We start from the raw sequence: 20004 nt of genomic DNA, 5'->3' as shown, positions 1-20004 counted from the left end.
TCATTTTCTCTTGCTGCCACTATGTAAGAAGTGTCTTTGGCCTCCCGCCATGATTCTGAGACCTCCCCAGCCATATGGAACTGTAAGTCCAATTAAACCTCTTTTTCTTCCCAGTCTCGGATATATCTTTATCAGTAGTGTGAAAACAGACTAATACAAGCCTACATCAAACAAGTAGAAACACTTCATATAACCTAACCAGTGCATCTTAAAGAACTAGGAAAGCAAGAGCAAACTAAATCCAAAATTAGTAGAAGAAAGGAAATAATAAAGATCAGAGCAGAAATAAGTTAAATCAAAATGAACGAAACAATACAAAAGGTCAATGGAACAAAAAGGTGATTTTTTGAAATTATAAACAAAATCAATAAACCTTTAACCAGACTAAGAGAAAAAGAGAGAAGACACAAATAAAATCAGAGATGAAAAAGGAGACATTACAGCTGATACCACAGAAATTCAGAGGATCATTAGAGACTATCATAAGCAATTAAATGCCAACAAATTGGAAAAGCTAGAAGAAATGGATACATTTCTAGACACATACAACCTACCAAGACTGAATCATTAAGAAATCCAAAACCTGAACAGACTAATAACAAGTAATGAGATCAAGGCCATAATAAAAAGTCTCCCAGCAAAGAAAAAAAGGCCAGGACCCTATGGCTTCACTGCTGAATTTTATAAAACATTTAAAGAAGAACTAAAACCTATCCCACTGAAACTACTCCACAAAATAAAGGAGAAAGTAATATTTCCAAATTCATTCTGCAAGGCCAGTACTGCCCTGACAGCAAAACCAGAAAAAGGCATATCAAAAAAAGCTACAAGTCAATGTCCTGATGAAAATTGATGCAAAAAGCCTCAACAAAATACTAGCAAATTGAATTCAACAATATATTTAACAAGTTTATCCATCATGACGAAGTGGGATTTATCCCAGGAATGCAAGCATGCAAATCAATCACAAATCAATCAGTGTAACATATCACATCAACTGAAAGACAAAAACCATATGATTATTTTAATTGAGGCTGAAAAGCATTGATAAAATTCAACATCCCTTCATGATAAAAATCCTCAAAAAACCAGGAATACAAGGAACATACTTCAACACAATAAAAGCCATATATAACAGATCCATAGCTAGTATCATACTGAACAGGGAAAAACTGAAACCTTTCCTCTAAGATTTAAAATAAGACAAGGATGCCCCCTTCCACCACTGTTATTTAACATAGTACTGGAAGTCCTAGCTACAGCAATAAAACAAGAAAAAAAATAAAGTCATCCAAATTGGAAAATAAGGAGTCAAATTATCCTTGTTTGCAGATGATAGGATCTTATATTTGGAAAAACCTAAAGACTCCACAAGAAAGCTACTAAAACAGACAAACAAATTGAGTAAAGTTGCAGGATACAAAATCAACATACAAAAATCAGTAGTATTTCTATATGACAACAGTAAACTATCTGAAAAAGAAGTGAAAGATCTCTACAATGAAAACTATAAAACACCCATGCAAGAAATTGAAGAGGGCACCAAAAAATGCAAAGATATCCCATATTCATGGATTGGAAGAATCGATATTGTTAAAATGTCCATACTAACTCAAAGCAGTCTACAGATTCAATGCAATGCCTATCAAAATACCAATGATGTTCTTTGCAAAAATAGAAACAATAGTCCTAAAATGTATATGGAATCACAAAAGACCCAGTATAGCCAAAGCCATCCTGAACAAAAAGAACAAAACTGGAAAAATCACTTTATCTGACTTCAAATTATACTACAGAGCTATGGTAACCAAAACAGCATGGTACTGGCATAAAAACAGACACACAGACCAATGGAACAGAATAGAGAACCCAGAAACAAATCTATACATCTGCAGTAGAAACTCATTTTAAACTCATTTAAAACAATGGTGCCAAGAACATACATTGGAGAAAGCATAGTCTCTTCAATAAATGGCACTGGGAAAATTAGATAGCCATATGCAGAAGAATAAAACTAGACCCCTCTTTCTTGCCATATACAAAAATCAAATCAAAATAAATTATGTACTTCAATCTAAGACCTCAAACTGTGAAACTAATAAAAGAAAACACTGGGGAAACTTTCTAGGACATTGTTCTGGGCAAATATTTATTGAGTAATATCCACAGGCACAGGCAACCAAAGCAAAAATAGATAAATGAGATCATATCAAGTTAAAAAGTTTTTGCACAACAAAGGAAACAGTCAACAAAGTGAAGACACAATGCACGGAATGGGAGAAAATATCTGCTATCCATCTGACAAGGGATTAATAACTAGAATATATAAGGAGCTCAAACAACTCAATAGGAAAACAATCAAATAATCTTATTAAAAATGGGCAAAAGATGTGAAAAGACATTTCTCAAAAGAAGACATACAAATGGCAAACAGACATATGGAAAGGTGTTCAACATCACCGATCATCAGAGAAATGCAAATCAAAACTACAATGAGATATCATTTAGCCCCAGTTAAAATAGCTCTTATCCAAAAGACAGGCAATAACGAATGCTGGCAAAGATGTGGAGAAAAGGGAACCCTCATACACTGTTGGTAGGAACCCTCATACATTGTTGGTGGGAATGTAAATTAGTACAACTACTATAAGAACAGTTGGGAGGATCCTCAAAAAACTAAAAATAGAACTACCATATGATCCAGCAATCCTGCTGTTACATACCAAAAGAAAAGAAATCAGCATATGGAAGAGATATCTGCACTCCCGTGTTTACAGAAGTACTATTCACAGTAGCCAAGACTTGGAAGCAACCTAAGTGTCCATCAACAGACAAATTGATAAAGAAACTGTGGTACATATACACAACGGAGTACTATTCAGACAAAAAAGAATGAAATCCTGTCATTTGCAACAATATGGATGAAGCTGGAGGACATTGCGTTAAGTGAAATAAGACATGCACACAAAGACAAACTGCGCATTCTCACTTACTTATACGAAAAATTAAAATAATTTAACTCATGGAGATAGATAGTAGAATGGTGGTTATCAGAAGCTAGGAAGGATAGTGGTGGGGGGTATGATAATGGGTACAAAAATATAGTTAGAATGAATAAGATCTAGTATTTATTAGCTAACAGGGTGACTACAGCAACAATAATTTATTGTACATTTTTAAATAACTAAAAGAGTAAAATTGCACTGTTTGAGACACAAAGAAAGAATAAATGCTTTAGGTGATGGATAACCCATTTACCCTCATGTGATTATTAAACATTATATGCCTATATCAAAATATTTCATGTATCCCATAAATACGCACATCTACTGTGTATCCACAAAAAATAAAAATAAAAAAATAAAGTACATGAAAATTTTCAATCATAAGATCAATTCTGTAAGGCAAATGTCATCTGTATTCTACAGATCTATAGAGGAGAAAACTCATACAAATAAAACCATGTGATTCACCCAAGGTCACACAAGAAGCAATCAGAGGAGTAAGGAATTAATCCTATCTGATTCCAAACACTCAGATTCCCCTTTTCCCCCCCATGGCACAGACAAGTTCTGTCTCCCCTGCTGCCCTCTCTTCGGGGTTTTCTGACATGGAAAGGTTCTCCAGTAATGGCTCTTCTATCCCTGCTGGCCTAGGCCCTCACCTACTCACAGCCACTTGGAGTTAACCAAGTAGGGCAAACATAGTAGGTGATACCTGGTTTGCTAGCAGTAAAAATGTCCACAGTGGAGGAAATGGAGGAGATGGGACTAGAAACCACAATGACAGCATACGGCACACTGCTGGACCAATATCCTACGGAAAAAGGTTGAAGTATAGAGAGACTGGCAAGGCACTGTGCAGATCTCTAATTTTGAACCTTTATTCTTTCTATCATTACTGACTCCCTGCACTGAGCACTGAGGCTTCTTGTGTATGCAGATTTCTTTCTTTCTTTCCTGTTTTTTTTTTCAAGAGACAGGATCTCACTCTGTAACCCAGGCTGGAGTGCAGTGATACATAGCTCACTGAAGCCTCGACCTCCTGGGCTCAAGCAATCCTTCTGCCTTAGCCCTGGCCGCAAGTAGCTAGAACTGTAGATGCATGCCACTACACCCAGCTAATTTAAAACAAAAATTTTTTTAGAGTTGGGGTCTCACTATGTTGCCTAGGCTGGTCTCAAATTCTGGGCTCAAGTGAGCCTCCTGCTTCGGCCTCCAGAGTAGCTGGGATTACCAGTGCAAGCCACCACTCCCCCTATGTATACATATTTCATCTTCACCTTTGGAGTTTAGGTTCTATTAGATTGGTCACAGGGCCTGTGTGTGGCCCTGGAGTTTCCTTAATAGAGCATACAGAGTTCTGACTATCTGCACCCAGTCCATACCAAGGCCTTTCTTTAAAAGGTCTCTATCAGGGCCAGGAAGGACAGTGATTTTCGGGGAGGAAATAAGAAGCTGTCCATCTTTTTTTTCTAATGCCAAGCAAAATCCTTTCTGTTAGCCCAAATTCACAGATTCCTTTCCCATCATCAAGAACCTGCAATCCAAAGGTAGAGGGTGAGTGGCGGAGGCAAGCCATTGAAGTGGGCAGGCAGCCCTAAAACTAAGAGGCCTAAACATCTCAGCAGCCCCAGGTTTTGTTTCCTATTCAATTTCTTCTGCCCATAACATTCTGTTTGGTATGCTCATCTGTCTGACACGCTGATAATTAAGTAGCAATGCTAATTGATTTTATTATTGGATCACACAGAACAAGGCTTTCCCATGAGTTTGTATCTATTTCAGTATATGATGGTAATAACTATCTCATGAAAACTATTAGTAGAACATTATTTCCAGTACTTTGAGTTCATCTTGGAAACTCTGATTAATCAGGATCCTATACCCTGTGGAAATAGGAAACAGGCCCATTATCCCAATGAAAAGGTCCATTTGTAAGCAAGAACGTGGGCACTTTCTAACACGTGTGCCTCTGTTATACTCTTGTTTCTCAGCTCCATGATTCTGGGGCTGGGGGGGACTCTACAAGCACACTTCCCCTTTGCTGTCTGGCTCTGTGTCACACCAGAAGGGCGCTAGAGGGATCCTGCAATGCTGGAGCAGGGAGGTAGGACCTGCTCAGTCCTGTTCCTGTCAGTGTCCCTCCAGGTAGGTGCAGCAGCTTGTCCCAGAACCACCTCATCCCACCTCCTGAGAGGTACCTGCACTGGCAGGGCAGTGCCCTCTCCTCCAGGTTGGGTTCTGGCTCTGAGGCCCTCCTTGTGCTTCTGGGTTGTGATAAGCCCAGCTTCTTCCTTGTGCTCTCCCAACCCTGAGAATGGTGGCTGTCTCCTGTGCCCCCAGCCCATGTTCTCTGTTGATTTATTCTGTCTTCCAATATCCATCATATTGATTTCTTTTATGAAATTAGCTGTTGAAATAACTTATGTAGTTTCTACTTTGCTGATAGAACCTAATACAGCACATTTGAGAGCCACGATTTCATTCATAACAGTGGTTAAACGGGAAGATTCTGAAATCAGTCACATCTGAGTGGGAATCTCAATTCATCTCTGTAGTGCCTGGTAACTTTGGAAAATTTAATTCACTTCTCTAGGTCTCATTTTTCTCAATCACTTCCATTTATACAATTAATAAATATTGAGCACCTACTAAGTACCAGGTACTATGCTAAGCACAGAGATACAATGATATACAAAACAAATTCCCTAACCTCCCAGAACTTTCTGTCATGTGAATTAAGTGAGAGAACTCAGTAAGGGAGTTAACACAGTGCCAGGCACATGTCATCAGCCTTCCTCTCCATCCCATGACAGGAGAGCAAATACAAATGTGTCTTTAAAAAGGAAGTGTTTCCGTAGCTAAGTCTCTTCAGAAGATAAGATGGGTCTTTCCCCCAAAAAGGCTGAAGGTCTCTGTCTACAAAAAACCAAGGATTCATTGTGTGCCCTGCTATTCCTTCTGTTCAGAGCAGAGAAGTAATGACTCTGTGGCAGCACTCATTCACAGGGAAATGAAACAAAGCAGCCCTAGAGAGGGAACACTACAACGTGACATTTTAAATAAATGCCAGAAAAACAGGTACCCATGATACTGAGGAAAGAAAGGGCAACAGAAGAGGTATTGCATGCCAGGACTGGGATCCAGAATGACCACAGAGTGTGAGTGAAAGAAGATACCGGAAAGCTGCTATGCTAACGTCGGTCACAGTGACAGTCGTGTGTGTGTGTGTGTGTGTGTGTGTGTGTGTGTGTGTGTGTGTGTGAGAGAGAGATGGGGTCTCTGTCATCCTGGCTGGAGTGCAGTGGCATGATCAGAGCTCACTGTAGCCTTGACCTCCTGGGCTTAAGCGATCCTCCTAGTAGCTGGGACTACAGACATGCGCCACTAGATAATTTTTAAACTTTCTGTAGAGATCAGCCTGGGCAACATAGAGAGACCCTATCTCTACAAAAAGGATCCTCCTGCCTCAGCCTCCCAACGTGTTGGGATTACAGACACAAGCCACCAGACCTGGCCCACAATGACAGTCTTTTTACCGAAAAGAATATATACGTGTGTGTGTGTGTGTGTGTGTGTGTGTGTTTCAGGACTTACTTTATACTTTCTACAGCAAGATTATATGCCTAGAAAGCCTAGAAAGGCCAGGGAGGTGGTATAATGGAAAAGAGAGATTCTAGATTACATTCAAGCCTGAATCTAAAGGTTGTGGGCAAGAAAAGGCTGAAAAGAAATACATCCAATCTTCACATTTTGACACACTCCTTCCGCTGTCTAGACATCAGGCATATTGTGTCAAGGATGGCCAATGTTCTCATTAGCAAGGAAGTGTTTCTGTAAGACTTCTGGGTAGTTAAATTATTGAAAACCGTATCTTAACACATTGATAACCTATAAATGCAAACTCAATTCCTCACCCTCACTGTTTTACACATTTTTGACATTATTATGAACACCAAAAGTCATAATGGAGAAAAACAACCATAGGAAATTATTATTAGAAGGTTTATTCCACATCCTTGCTCTGGGGCCTCATTATAAATAATTTACTGTCACGTAAGGAATTTAGAGTTCCAGAAGGCATGAAAAGCCTGGAGAGAGTTTTATTCATAAATAAATGCCAACATTTAAGCAATAAAGACAGTTTCAAAGTCGAGAACTATTGAAATGAACAATATACACTGCCTGGATGATTTATTATGGTTGTGTTTATAGTCCAAATGGGAAGATAATTCAATTCCACCTGGAGAGTCATTATATGGCCAAGCCCAAGAGAAGTACTTTGGATAAGAGGTGATATTTCTATTTTTCCATTTTAAGCAAATTATTATTTCTGTATTTAGGACATCACCCAGGCAATTCCTTTCATGACATGTAGCACTCTTGAGCAATTAAAAACATTTATAAGGTAAAAGAAGGGACAAATGCCAAATTCAGAATGACCCATGGAACACTGAAGAACCCCCAGAGAACGCTGATGTCTCAGACGTAAGGCAAAATAATCCCTTCTGCTCAACAAAACTTAAATGAGCAGTGAGTACGCATCACAACAAGAACATTATTACCCAGCAGAAGCAATCTGCTAAATACAGATTTCATCTCCAAAACGCCTCCTAACAGGAGATGGGAGCAAATAGGTACATCCTGATGGGATGGAGAACTATCCCTTGGCAAAATGTGGCATATGGTCATATTCCCCCTTATTCCTCAACCACATACTTCAATCATGGAGCACAAGAACATGTTTATAATATATTCTTGGATGTGGCAGACACATGCCTGAGTGTGGAGGCATTCTGTCAGAACAGCCTCCAGAATTGCTGGGCTTACATACCATCCAGACCATTGTGATGACTATAGTTTCTTTTCCCCAGAATGCTCAGAGATGTGTGATTTGGAGTTGTTAGCATCCGCTTGGTAGTTGGGGTTTGCAGGCTTGGTGTAGATCGAATTACATTAGGTTTCTTTGCAGGATGGATCTCTGATGGGGGGAAAAAGGTTTCTCAATTCAGAACATGATATTAAAAATCTATGTGCACTTACATTGGCTAATAGGCACACATCTTATTACTTAATGAGCTGAGAGTCAGTTCCTCCTGAGCCAGCCAAGGACTTGCATAATGAGTCAGCTTCAAGTGGTGTTGCCATGGCTTTGCTTATCAAGTAAGCTGGTTTTTCCCCTGCTGGCTGGAGCTCTGAGCCTCAGGTTGTGAATACAAGCAAAAACAAAACAAAAAGCCACTTCAGAAGGTCACATACAACATGTGATTTACTAAGGGAATAAGGCATCTGACTCCTCAAGATATTAGACATCAAAAGGTTATCTGGAGAGGTAGCCTTGGGGCGAGGAGGGTAAAACACCTCTGTGCTCTGTCAAACCAGGCACCATGTCAGGTATGTGAGCTTTCTGAAAAACAGGATTCCTCCTCTGGCTCTGTGACCAGACAGAGTATGGGACCAGGATCAATTACTCGCAGCCTAGAACATTTTGATATAGATGAAACCTGAAACCAAAGTCCAATAGTCAAGAGGTAGATGAAATGCTTTATCTAAGGATATATCACAAAACTATAATGTGCATGTGGTATATGCATGTTTAACAAAAGTATATTGTTGTTAGCCATACAGCCCAGAATTACTTGCTCTTATTGTAGATGGACTGAAGCTGTAACACTGTAGGAACTGGATTTAAGAACCTCGGTTTACTACTAAAGCTGGGCAGCCTTTTTCTAAAGCTTAACCAGCTCACGGATTCTCAGAGTCATCATGCAGCTGGCCAACTATACACAAGCCATCCTGCCTTCTCACCCTTTTACTGAAGGTAAGGGCTGAGATATCGCCCTTATTTACTGGAATTTAGGAAAAGCCGTTGGAATTGTTAGAATTACTACATCTCTGGTCAAAGTCCCCACATTTGCCAAAATTTAGAAATGGCTTAAATACTGCCACCCAAAAAAGTGATTTTTTTTTTCTCCAACATGACATGACAAGTTTGCCAGCCTTGCGTTTCATTTAACCTCCACAGCCTATGCTCCATCCACACCAGACAAGCTGCTTTCAAGTCCTTGTCCTCAGTGAAGCCTTTGTTCATCTGGTTCTCTTGGCCTTATGAGGGAGGAGAATATGCTTTTCCTATTTGTTTTTTTTTTTTTTTTTTTTTTTTTTTTGAGAGGGAGTCTTGCTCTATCACCCAGGCTGGAGTGCTGTGGCCAGATCTCAGCTCACTGCAAGCTCCGCCTCCCGCGTTTACGCCATTCTCCTGCCTCAGCCTTCTGAGTAGCTGGGACTACAGGCGCCCGCCACATCGCCCAGCTAGTTTTTTGTATTTTTTAGTAGAGACGGGGTTTCACCGTGTTAGCCAGGATGGTCTCGATCTCGTGACCTCGTGATCCGCCCAACTCGGCCTCCCAAAGTGCTGGGATTACAGGCTTGAGCCACCGCGCCTGGCCTTTTCCTATTTTTCTATCTATTTGAATTCTAAATATCTTTTAAGTCTGAAATTAACTATCACTTTCTTCAGGTAGGCTGCCCTAACGCTCATTAGAAAAAATTCCTTCGTTGGCCAGGTGCAGTGGCTCATACCCGTAATACCAGTACTTTGGGAGGCCAAGGCAGGCAGACTGCACGAGTCCAGAGGTTCGAGACCAGCCTGAGCACCATGGCGAAACCCCATCTCTACAAAATTTTTAAAAAATTAGCCAAGTGTGGTGCACACCTGTAGTCCCAGTAATTCAGGAGGCTGAAGTGGGAGGATCACCTGAGCCTGAGAGGTGGACGTTGCAATGAGCCGAGATGGAGACATTGTACTCCAGCCTGGGTGACAGAGTGAGACTCTATCTCAAATAAAATAAAAAAAGAAAAAAGAAAAAAACAAAAAACAGTCCTTCCTCCAAGTGCCCAACACATATTACCTGTAATTCTTTTATAGGATCTAATCCTTTGTTTTATTGTTCTTACCTGCTTGCTTTCCCCACTACACTAAGAATTTTGAGGGCAAGGTCTTACCCATCTTGGTGTTCCCCAAATCACTTAGTACAGTGTTTTCAACATATAAATACTCATAAATATATTGTGTAGGGATGTGGTTCAGCTAGTAAGAACAGCACAGTGTGAGCCTATCTGGCAGATATAGAGACCAATTTGCCCATAGTATGAGCACACAATTATTCATGGAAAGGTGAATAATGTTATATTCTTTTTTCTTTTGTCTTTTTTTTTTTGAGACAGGGTCTCAACTGGTCGCTTGGGCTAGAGTGTGGTGGCACAATCTCAACTCACTGCAACCTCTGCCTCCTGGGCTCCAGCGATTGATCCTCCCACCTCAGCCTCCTGAGTAGTTGGGACCACAGGCATGCACCACCACACCTGCCTAATATTTGTATTTTTGGTAGAGACAGGGTTTTGCTATGTTGCTCAGGCTCAAACTCTTGGAATCAAGGAATCTGCCTGCCTCTCAAAGTGCTGGGATTACAGGCATGAGCCACCACGCCTGGCCTATTCTATTTTTTCGTGATCAGAAACTTTCCCATGCAAGGTGGGAAGGGGCATCTAGGAGTCAGTTCTGCCAGGGAATACAGACAGCACTCTTCAAGGACATTACTACCATTACCTAGATCATGCCTACAATAACCATGTGACATTTTCAAGGGATATCAAAACAACTCTTTAACCCCTGAAAAATAAAGCAAGAAATGGCTGGGCGCGATGGCTCATGCCTGTAATCCCAGCACTTTGGGAGGCTGAGGCGGGTGGATCATGAGGTCAGGAGATCAAAACCATCCTAACAAGGTGAAACCTCGTCTCTACTAAAAATACAAAAATTAGCTGGGCCTGGTGGTGGGTGCCTGTAGTCCCAGCTATTCAGGAGGCTGAGGCAGCAAAATGGCATGAACCCGGGAGGTGGAGCTTGCAGTGAGCTGAGATTGCACCACTGCACTCCAGCCTGGGCACCAGAGCGAAATTCCGTCAAGAAAGAAAGAAAAGAAAGAAAAGAAAGAAAAGAAAGAAAGGAAGGAAGGAAGGAAGGAAGGAAGGAAGGAAGGAAGGAAGGAAGGAAGGAAGGAAGAAAAGAAAGAAAAGAAAGAAAAGAAAGAAAAGAAGGAAGGAAGGAAGGAAGGAAGGAAGGAAGGAAGGAAGGAAGGAAGGAAGGAAAGGAAGGAAGGAAGGAAAGGAAGGAAGGAAGGAAGGAAGGAAGGAAGGAAGGAAGGAAGGAAGGAAGGAAGGAAGGAAGAAATAAGATAGTAGAGTAATATCAAAGAAGCTTTGAGCCTCTGACTCCTGGAACATTTGGTTAAGGACTAGATAATATACCAAATTCAATTGATTTTTTAAAAAGTTGATGTCTGCAGTCTGAACATTTCATAATTATAAATCTTTCTGTCAAAGCAACTCTGAGTACATATTTCACTTTACTGAAAAAGAACTATGAGAAGCACAAAAACATGCCATTCTTGCTTCTAGGTATGTGGAAAACCATTATTTTGTAAGTTATTTCTCTTAAAACTTTGTTTAAACAAAGAGATTATTGATTATTGCATAGTAATTTTTTATACTTTTTTTTTTTTTTTGAGACGGAGTCTCGCTCTGTCACCCAGGCTGGAGTGCAGTGGCCGGATCTCAGCTCACTGCAAGCTCTGCCTCCCGGGCTTATGCCATTCTCCTGCCTCAGCCTCCCGAGTAGCTGGGACTACAGGCGCCCGCCACCTCGCCCGGCTAGTTTTTTGTATTTTTTAGTAGAGACGGGGTTTCACCATGTTAGCCAGGATGGTCTCGATCTCCTGACCTCGTGATCTGCCCGTCTCGGCCTCCCAAAGTGCTGGGATTACAGGCTTGAGCCACTGCGCCCAGCCTATACTATTCTTAATTGTGATATTTCAACATAAAAATGGAGCCATCATCTTTGGAGGTTGCCAAGTCAGATGGCATGATAAAAACCAGAAAGCAATACAAATGCCTCCCCTTCAAAGTCGCCTTAAGCACACCAAACTATAAATATTTTAGGCTTGGCGCAGTGGCTCACATCGGTAATCTCAGCGCTTTGAGAAGTCAAGGCAGGAAGATCGCTTGAGGCCAGGAGTTTGAGACTAGCCTGGGTAACATAGCAAGACCCTGTCTCTACAAAAAACAAATAAAACAAAAAATTAAAACCTATAATTAGTTTAAGTTAAGTTATAAACCAGTTTGATCTCATTTTAATAAGTAAATAAATTATTTAAAAAGAGGTGAGGTGAGTTAGAAACAGGGGAAGGATCTGAAGAAGAATATTAAGACTATTCATCGTAAGTACTAATTGAATGCTTTTTATTTTCTTTTTCACTTAATCTGTATTTATGAATGAATATACATTACATTTTTATTTGATGGCTTTTTGGAAAAAGTAAACATATACCATAACTCTGTGTGTGTGTGTTGTGAGTGTTGGTAATAAAAGTTTCTGAAACAAAATAAACTGACTATATAGATAAAGGTATCCAATTTCAGCTATTTAAAGGGCCTGAATTAGTTTAGGTATGTCCATTTAGAACGGCTAAATACCTATAATATTCAGAAATTGCTCTTTGAGGTTTTCCTCTATTAGAAAATACCCACCTAAATACCCAATAATACATGCCAAAGGTTTCCTAGTGCTTTTGCTTTTCAGTGGACTTCCGGATAGTTCAGCATGTCTGTCTGCATCTGAGGAGAGAAAGAAACATGGAGATAACCAATGAAACGGATTTTTCTAGCCAGACTACACGCACCACAGAAATAAAGGTACAAGTGGAAAACAGTACAAAATAGCCACCAGATTCCTACATAATTTCCTTTTGGGCTTGAGAAAATGGTTTCTAGTTCTGGTTCCCAATTTCTAAATGGGATTTACATAAAATAACATGTAATTTTTAGTAGTAGTATTTTGAGATGGAGTCTCGCTCTGTCACCCAGCCTGGAGTGCAATAGCGTGGTCTCAGCTCACTGCAACCTCCACCTCCCGGGTTCAAGCAATTCTCCTGCCTCAGCCTCTTGAGTAGCTGGGATTACAGGTAAGCACTACCATGCGGGGCTAATTTTTATGTTTTTAGTAGAGACAGGGTTTCACCATGTTGGTCAGGCTGGTCTCGAACTTCTAACCTTGTGATCTGCCCACCTGCTCACGCCTGTAATCCCAGCACCTCGGGAGGCCAAGGCGGGTGGATCACTTGAGGTTGGGAGTTCGAGACCAGCCTGACCAACATGGAGAAACCCCATCGCTACTAAAACAAAATTAGCTGGGCATGGTGGCTCATGCCTGTAATCCCAGCTACTTGGGAGGCTGAGGCAGAAGAATTGCTTGAACCCAGGAGGTGGACGTTGCGGTGAGCCAAGATCGCGCCACTGCCTCCAGCCTGGGCAACAAGAGTGAAACTCCATCTCAATAATAATAATAATAATTTACATGCAAGAGATACAGACAGCACTCTTCAACGACATTACCACCATTATCTAGGTCATGCCTACAATAACCATGTGATGTTTTCATGGGCTACCAAAACAACTCATTAACCCCTGAGAAATAAAGCAAAAGAAAAAAAGGTACCAGAGCAATATAGAAAACACGCACTTTAAAGCCCCACATGGGTATAACTAATGCACATCCAACACACTCATGCTTTTTCATTGCATGTGCCCATCTCAGAAATATGCTTCATTTCTAGCCATGGCATTTCTGTATTACAGCAGAAATAATGGCTGTAAAGCGCAAGGTGGAATCAGTCTTAATGTAAGATTGATTTGACATGGAAGATAAATGACAGCTGCTAAAGGCAACAACAAACTTGGCCATCTCTGACCTGGGTGGGCCATACTTGGCCATCCCATCCCCACGTGAAGGCTTAACTCATCTTGGCGAAACTCAATTGTTAGACTAGGGATTTGCAAGAGTAATAATGGGCCATTTGGTTTTATCACTGGTTTTCTACCCCGATCAAGCTATGTCATTGGTGCTGAGATTTAAAAGGCTACCTGTGTGCAGAGCATTTCATCCAACAGTTAGAATAATAAGAAACTGTGAGGATGGGTATTAGCTAATCAAAGTTTTCATGATGCTCGTTATACCCTATTGTAAGACATTTTCAGACAAAGAAAAATAAAGCATACAATATAAACATTCTGTGTTTTAATTAGTTGTCATTTGGAAGAGCAGATGTGCAAGACAAAGGGACAAAACGTGCATTGAAATACTTTAATATTGTCATAAATATTAACAGAATCACTTTAACTTGTTTGATTCTACTATGTTTATGCCTTTTCCCCACCTTCAAATATTTGACAAAAATGTCCTACAGGTTTTCTGATTTACTGAAGAATTTTTCCTTTTGCAAACGGAGACATTTCTGGGCATACACATAGGAAATTTCCTTTGATATCCATAGGAATTATTTGCTCTACTAGAGTTAAAATGTGCAAGTCTGGAACTTCAAATAATTTTAAACAAAAATTAAGTTTTTATGAGTTCTAGCCCTTTCACAAAACAAACTGTTTGGAAAATTATTAAACAGAAGATGAAAAAAGAGCATTTTTAAAAAATTCCCGTTGTGGTTAAAAAAAAAACACAATGAGATACCATCCCACACTAGTGAGAATGGCTATCATTAAAAAGTCAAAAAATAACAGATGATGGCAGAGAAAACAGAGGTTGCGGAGAAAAAGAAATGCTATACACGGTTGATGGGAGTGTAAATTAGTTCAACCATGTGGAAAACAGTGTGGTGATTCCTCAAAGAGCTGGAAACAGAACTATCACCCAACCCAAAGGAATATAAATCATTCTGTCATAAAGACACATGCATGTATATTTTCATTGCAACACTACTCACAATAGTGAAGACATGGAATCAACTTAAATATCCATCAATGATAGACTGAATAAAGAAAATGTGGTACATGTACACCATGGAACACTATGCAGCCAGAAAAAAAGAATGATATCATGTCCTTTGCAGGAACATGGATGGAGCTGGAGGTCACTATCCTTAGCAAACTAATACAGTAACAGAAAACAAATACTGCATGTTCGCACTTATAAGTCGGAGCTAAATGATGAGAACTGATGGACGCACAGAGGGGAGCAACAGACACTGGGGCCTATTGGAGGGTGGAGGGTGAGAGGAGGAAGAGGATCAGGAAGAATAACTAATGGGTACTAGGCTTAATAATTGGATGACGAAATAATCTGTACAACAAACCCCCTTGACACAAGTTTACCTATGTAACAAACCTGCACATGTACCCCTGAACTTAAACGTTAAAAAATAAGTTTAAAAACATTAAAATAGACAAAGCACATACTGCAGAGAGCCTAAAACAATCAGGAATCTGAATATCTAGCCCCCCAGATATCGGCTATTATGTAACCACTGACAAGTATAAATGATCCAATTTCTTTTCTTCCTATTCAGTTGATTCCCATGAGAAAAAATAAATTACTAAGCTATGAAGCTTTTCACCTAATGTAGAATAGTGAAGATACAGGCGGAAATATAATGAACATATTGTGGAAGAGTAATCTAAATAAACACTAGAAAGCAACCCAAACCCTGTAAAGATCAAACGCCCGCCAAACCACTGAGTTAACACTACATAATTTCTTGCTAATACTACTGACTCACCTGAAATTCAAGCTATATTTGGGATGAGGACAAGACAAATTTTTCTTTCTTCTCTATTAATAAAATAAAGCTGGAATGAGTCATCTTGGTTATTTCCTCAATGTCTTGACAAAGGCAATCACCGTATTACTAGTAATAAGATTTGCTTTTTATTCCAGTCTATACGGCCCAAGTGAAAACTGCCAATATGGCAGCAATTGATAGACATTGATGGCTCTTATCAACAAATCCATCAGAGAGGTCATCAACACAATTCCCAAAGATGTTTCATGTTAAACTATATTTGCTTCTAATTTCTCATTAAAAATAGTAGGATTAATTATGTGATGTTCCAAGTGACAATTTGCATTACAGGGTATCTCTGAGTGGGAGATCAAAGCTTTTTAGAAAGATGCATATTTCACTAATCCTCATTATATTTTATAGAAAGTTCCAGCTACTCAGGAGGAGGAGCAGGGAGGATCCCTTGAGTTAGAGGCTACAGTGAGCCATGATCACACCACTGCACTCCAGGCTGGGTGACAGAACAAGACCCTGTCTCAAAAAAAAAAAAAAGTAGGTGGTGGCAAGAATTATGTCTCAACTGTGAAAAAATTACAGTGAAAAGATTCTAGGACTGCCTTAGTCACTCTTCAACATAAGAAAAGTTGTAGCCATTCAGTAGGAAAAATACGGTGGGCCCTGAGGAAACAGCCATAAGCAGGATTGTCTGGCCCACACTTGAGTTGGTTAGAAGGAATGCTGGGCTGCACTCAATGCCAGGCCAACAGTAGTGCCACTTGTCAGCCACTCCTTGCTCCCAAACTACTCACCTAACTCCATTTCAACATAGAGATACACATTTGAACTGCACAGATAATGAAAGCAATCTGAGAAATGCCCAAAGAACCCAGAAGGAATCAAAACCTGTCCAGAGAGAACATCTGTATCTCACTCAAGTCACTTGACTGGTCACAAGGAATATGTCTTTAGTTTCCTAGAGCAGGGGTCCCCAAGCCCCAGACCAGTACTAGTGGTAGCAAGTCAGGAACCGGGCAGGACAGCAGGTGAGCAATACGGCCTGAGCTCTGCCTCCTGTCAGGTTAGCAGCATTAGATTCTCACAGGAGCGCAAACCCTATTGTGAACCAACACTCGAGGGATCTAGGCTGCCTTCTCCTTATGAGAGTCTAACTAATGCCTGATGATGGAAGTTGGAACAGTTTCATCCCAAAACCATCCCCGCCCCCACCACCCAGTTCATGAAAAAATTGTCTTCCATGAAACCAGTCCCTGGTGCCAAAAAGGTTGGGGACCACTGTCCTAGAGGATGATCTATATTTCCTTGGGGTTAACCTAGAAATACACTATTATGCTGGGTGCGGTGGCTCATGCCTGTAATCCCAGCAGTTTGGGAGGCTAAGTTGGGTGGATCACCTGAGGTTGGGAGTTCGAGACCAGCCTGACCAACATAGAGAAATCTTGTCTCTACTAAAAATACAAAAGTAGCTGGCCATGGTGGCACATGGCATGCCTGTAATCCCAGCTACTTGGGAGGCTGAGGCAGGAGAATGGCTTGAACCTGGGAGCAGGAGTCTGAGGGGAGCGGAGATCTTGCCATTGCACTCCAGCCTGGGCCACAAGAGCAAAACTCCGTCTCAAAAAAAGAAAAGAAAAGAAAAATACACTATTACTTTTGTTGAAAATCATGCTTATTTTTCTGCAATGTTTTGGAAATACTGGGGGCAGTGAGACAGAAGCCCTGCAATATACACACAGAATTCACAAAAATATCCCACATGTGCATTCAAGACCCCTGTCAAGATAAAACTATCAGTAGAGTTTGCTTCTAGAACTGGAAAGGTACTTCTAAAGAAGCCACAAAACCCATTAATTTTTTTAATAAATTCAAGTATTAATATGTCTTTTTTTAAAAAAAATCTCCTTGGCAAATACATCACAAAGTCAAAGAGAAAACAGGGGAACTATTTGTATCACGTATCACAGATTAAGAACTAACTTTGTTAAAATATAAAAAGTTCCCACAAGTCAGTAAAACTGCCAATAGAAAACTGGCCAGGGGAAAAACAGTTGACAGAAAAGGAGATAAATGGTTTTCAAATACAAGCAAAGATTTCTATCTCATCCAAAACGAGAAATGCAAGCTAATATAACATGTCATCTGTCAACTAGTCACGGGTTTCAAAGATGGGTAACACTGCCAGCAAAGTTCTAGAGAAATAGGAATTGTCTAGACGTTGTGAGTGGGACTGTGAATTGCAGTTTTTCTAACGGCAATAAAACTACACCAAAATTCAAAATGTATACTCCTTGGTCCCAACTTTAACTTTTAGGGAGCTATCTTGTAAGGCACATTCCCATTTTATCCATCAGTATGAAATGATATCTGCATAAGGACATTTGTTGCAACATTATTTATGATAGAAAATGACTGAAAATAACTTAAAAGCTTTTAATAGGGAACTAGTTATAGTACAACAAAATAGATTATGCAGCTGACACAAAAAGGAGGCAGTTCTCAATGCAGTGGCATGGTATGTTAAGTAAAAAACAAGGGACAGAGCAATATAGACAGTATGCTAACATCATACAGAAACAAAGAATAAACCTACTTAGATTCTTATAGATGCACAGAATACTTCTGGATCCTTAAGGCAACAATGATAATGGTTATCACTGAATGGGGTAAATTAGGAATGAGAAACGTGATGAGATTTGTAACCGCTTTTGTACCTTTCAAAAAAATGTTCAGTATCCACTCAAAACCAAATTTTTATTAAAAATAAACTCCTCGGCTTATACCACAAGGCACAGACTAAAAAAAATTTTAAACTCTCTACCAAAAATACCAAAAGAAGCAAACCAACTATTCTCTCATGTTTCAAGCTTAAAATTTCAGGAAAGCTTATACAATCATTAACTTTAGCTGAGAAATCTCTAGAAAAATCTCATAAAACAAATTTTTCATGAAATGGGGTCTTGGGATACCTCCAAAGTCGAATTAGCATCTTCCAACAGAAAAACAGCTTCAGGCTCCTCCCAAATAACCTCATACGGGGGAATACTGTGGCCCATTCAAGTCTGGTGTGTTATCAGCCCAAACCACTTCACTCTCTCTGCAAGCCACCAAGGTACCAGACAAATCATCCAGATTTACTTTTTCAGGCACTTTAGTTTCATCTTTGGAATGTTGCTAGTTAACCTACTTCTATTTAACCTCAGTTTGTGAGGATCCTGAGTCTCAACTGGCAATAATCCTATGCGTATCAGGTGTTCGGATAATTCTGTAGATCTTTGGTGAAGTCTCTGAAATAATGTCTGATGGCAATAACAGAGGAACGTCATTCTCCCATACATAGCTTTTTTACTAGCGGGAGGGATCTCAAGGGGGAAAAAATAAAAGATGGCTTTTTTTTAAAAAAAATAAAATATGGAACACTTCACTAATTTGTGTGGTCATCCATGCTCAGGGCCATGATAATCTTCTCTGTATCATTCCAATTTTTAGTATATGTGCTGCTGAAGTGAGCACGATGTCCAAACTTGGTATTTTATAACCTTGCTGTTGGGCCACAAATCTTAAGAACACAGTAGGTTTCTTTATGCAATGAAGGATTTTGGTCTACCAATCCATTTTTAATAAGCCCTATCTACATGGTAGAACTGGCTCAAGTATTTTACTAATGTTAGTAACTTTTGGCATGGATTTATATATTCACATATAAAGATCTATTATTAAAATAATATTTAGGTATTTGGGGAAATTGGTTTAAAAAATACATTTTTCATAGTGAGGCCCCATCTCTAAAAAAAAAAAAAACTTAACCAGGTATGGTGGGCCACACTAGTCCCACCTACTCAGAAGGCAAGAGGATCACTTGGGCCACAGAGTTCAAGGCTGCACCAAGCTATGATGGTGCCACTGCACTCCAGAGCCTGGGCAACAGAGCAAGACCCTGTCTCTTAAAAAAAAAAAAAAAAAAAAATTCCTATGTATGGATGAGGAGTGGTAAATCTTCCCACCCCTTTCCCTCAGCCTCCCAGTTTCCCTTCCCTCAGATGTCATTACTACTTACATATTCTTTGAGATATTTTATGAATCTGCAAAGACCTTTTCTGTTTTTACTGTATGCTTTAATCCAGGTTTAAAAAGCTCCCATTTCTTCACTTTTATGCAGTGTCATCCCATAAACTGACTATGACACTGGCTGTGATGGTGCTGCCATGGCCAGAGGTAATCGAGCTCAACATCTACAGTGCTTGGAAGAATCTCAAGCTCACAGGGAAGAATTACTTTCCCAAAATAATAAATTATTCTAAAATGCATTAATGAGAACTCTAGATCCATCAATATTTTGAGAATAACAATCTTCTGCC

General features: G+C 39.9%; 1 protein-coding gene and 1 non-coding gene across 5 annotated transcripts in view; both read right to left on the bottom strand.

Annotated features, from left to right (window-relative positions):
- The window catches only part of MTA3 (metastasis associated 1 family member 3), a 187364-nt gene that overhangs the window by 23958 nt on the left and 143402 nt on the right, over positions 1–20004 (bottom strand). For 3 of the 4 annotated variants that reach the window (XM_026456106.1, XM_026456107.1, XM_026456108.1), the window contains exons 13-14: positions 12591–12677; positions 7837–7983 (exon numbers count right to left, since the gene is read on the bottom strand). In XM_026456106.1, coding sequence (XP_026311891.1) covers positions 7837–7983; positions 12591–12677 — 234 coding nt within the window. Of the gene's footprint in view, positions 1–7210; positions 7984–12590; positions 12678–20004 lie in introns of those variants that run through there. The other variant, XM_026456109.1, reaches the window with a different exon arrangement.
- Positions 19052–19159, bottom strand: LOC111528874. Its single transcript, XR_002727186.1, has one exon. It is a non-coding gene; the product is annotated as a U6 spliceosomal RNA (small nuclear RNA).

Source organism: Piliocolobus tephrosceles, chromosome 15, assembly GCF_002776525.5.
Source record: "Piliocolobus tephrosceles isolate RC106 chromosome 15, ASM277652v3, whole genome shotgun sequence".
NCBI lineage: Eukaryota > Metazoa > Chordata > Mammalia > Primates > Cercopithecidae > Piliocolobus > Piliocolobus tephrosceles.
Note: the sequence above shows the minus strand (reverse complement) of the source record. Positions and strands in the feature narration are given on the sequence as shown.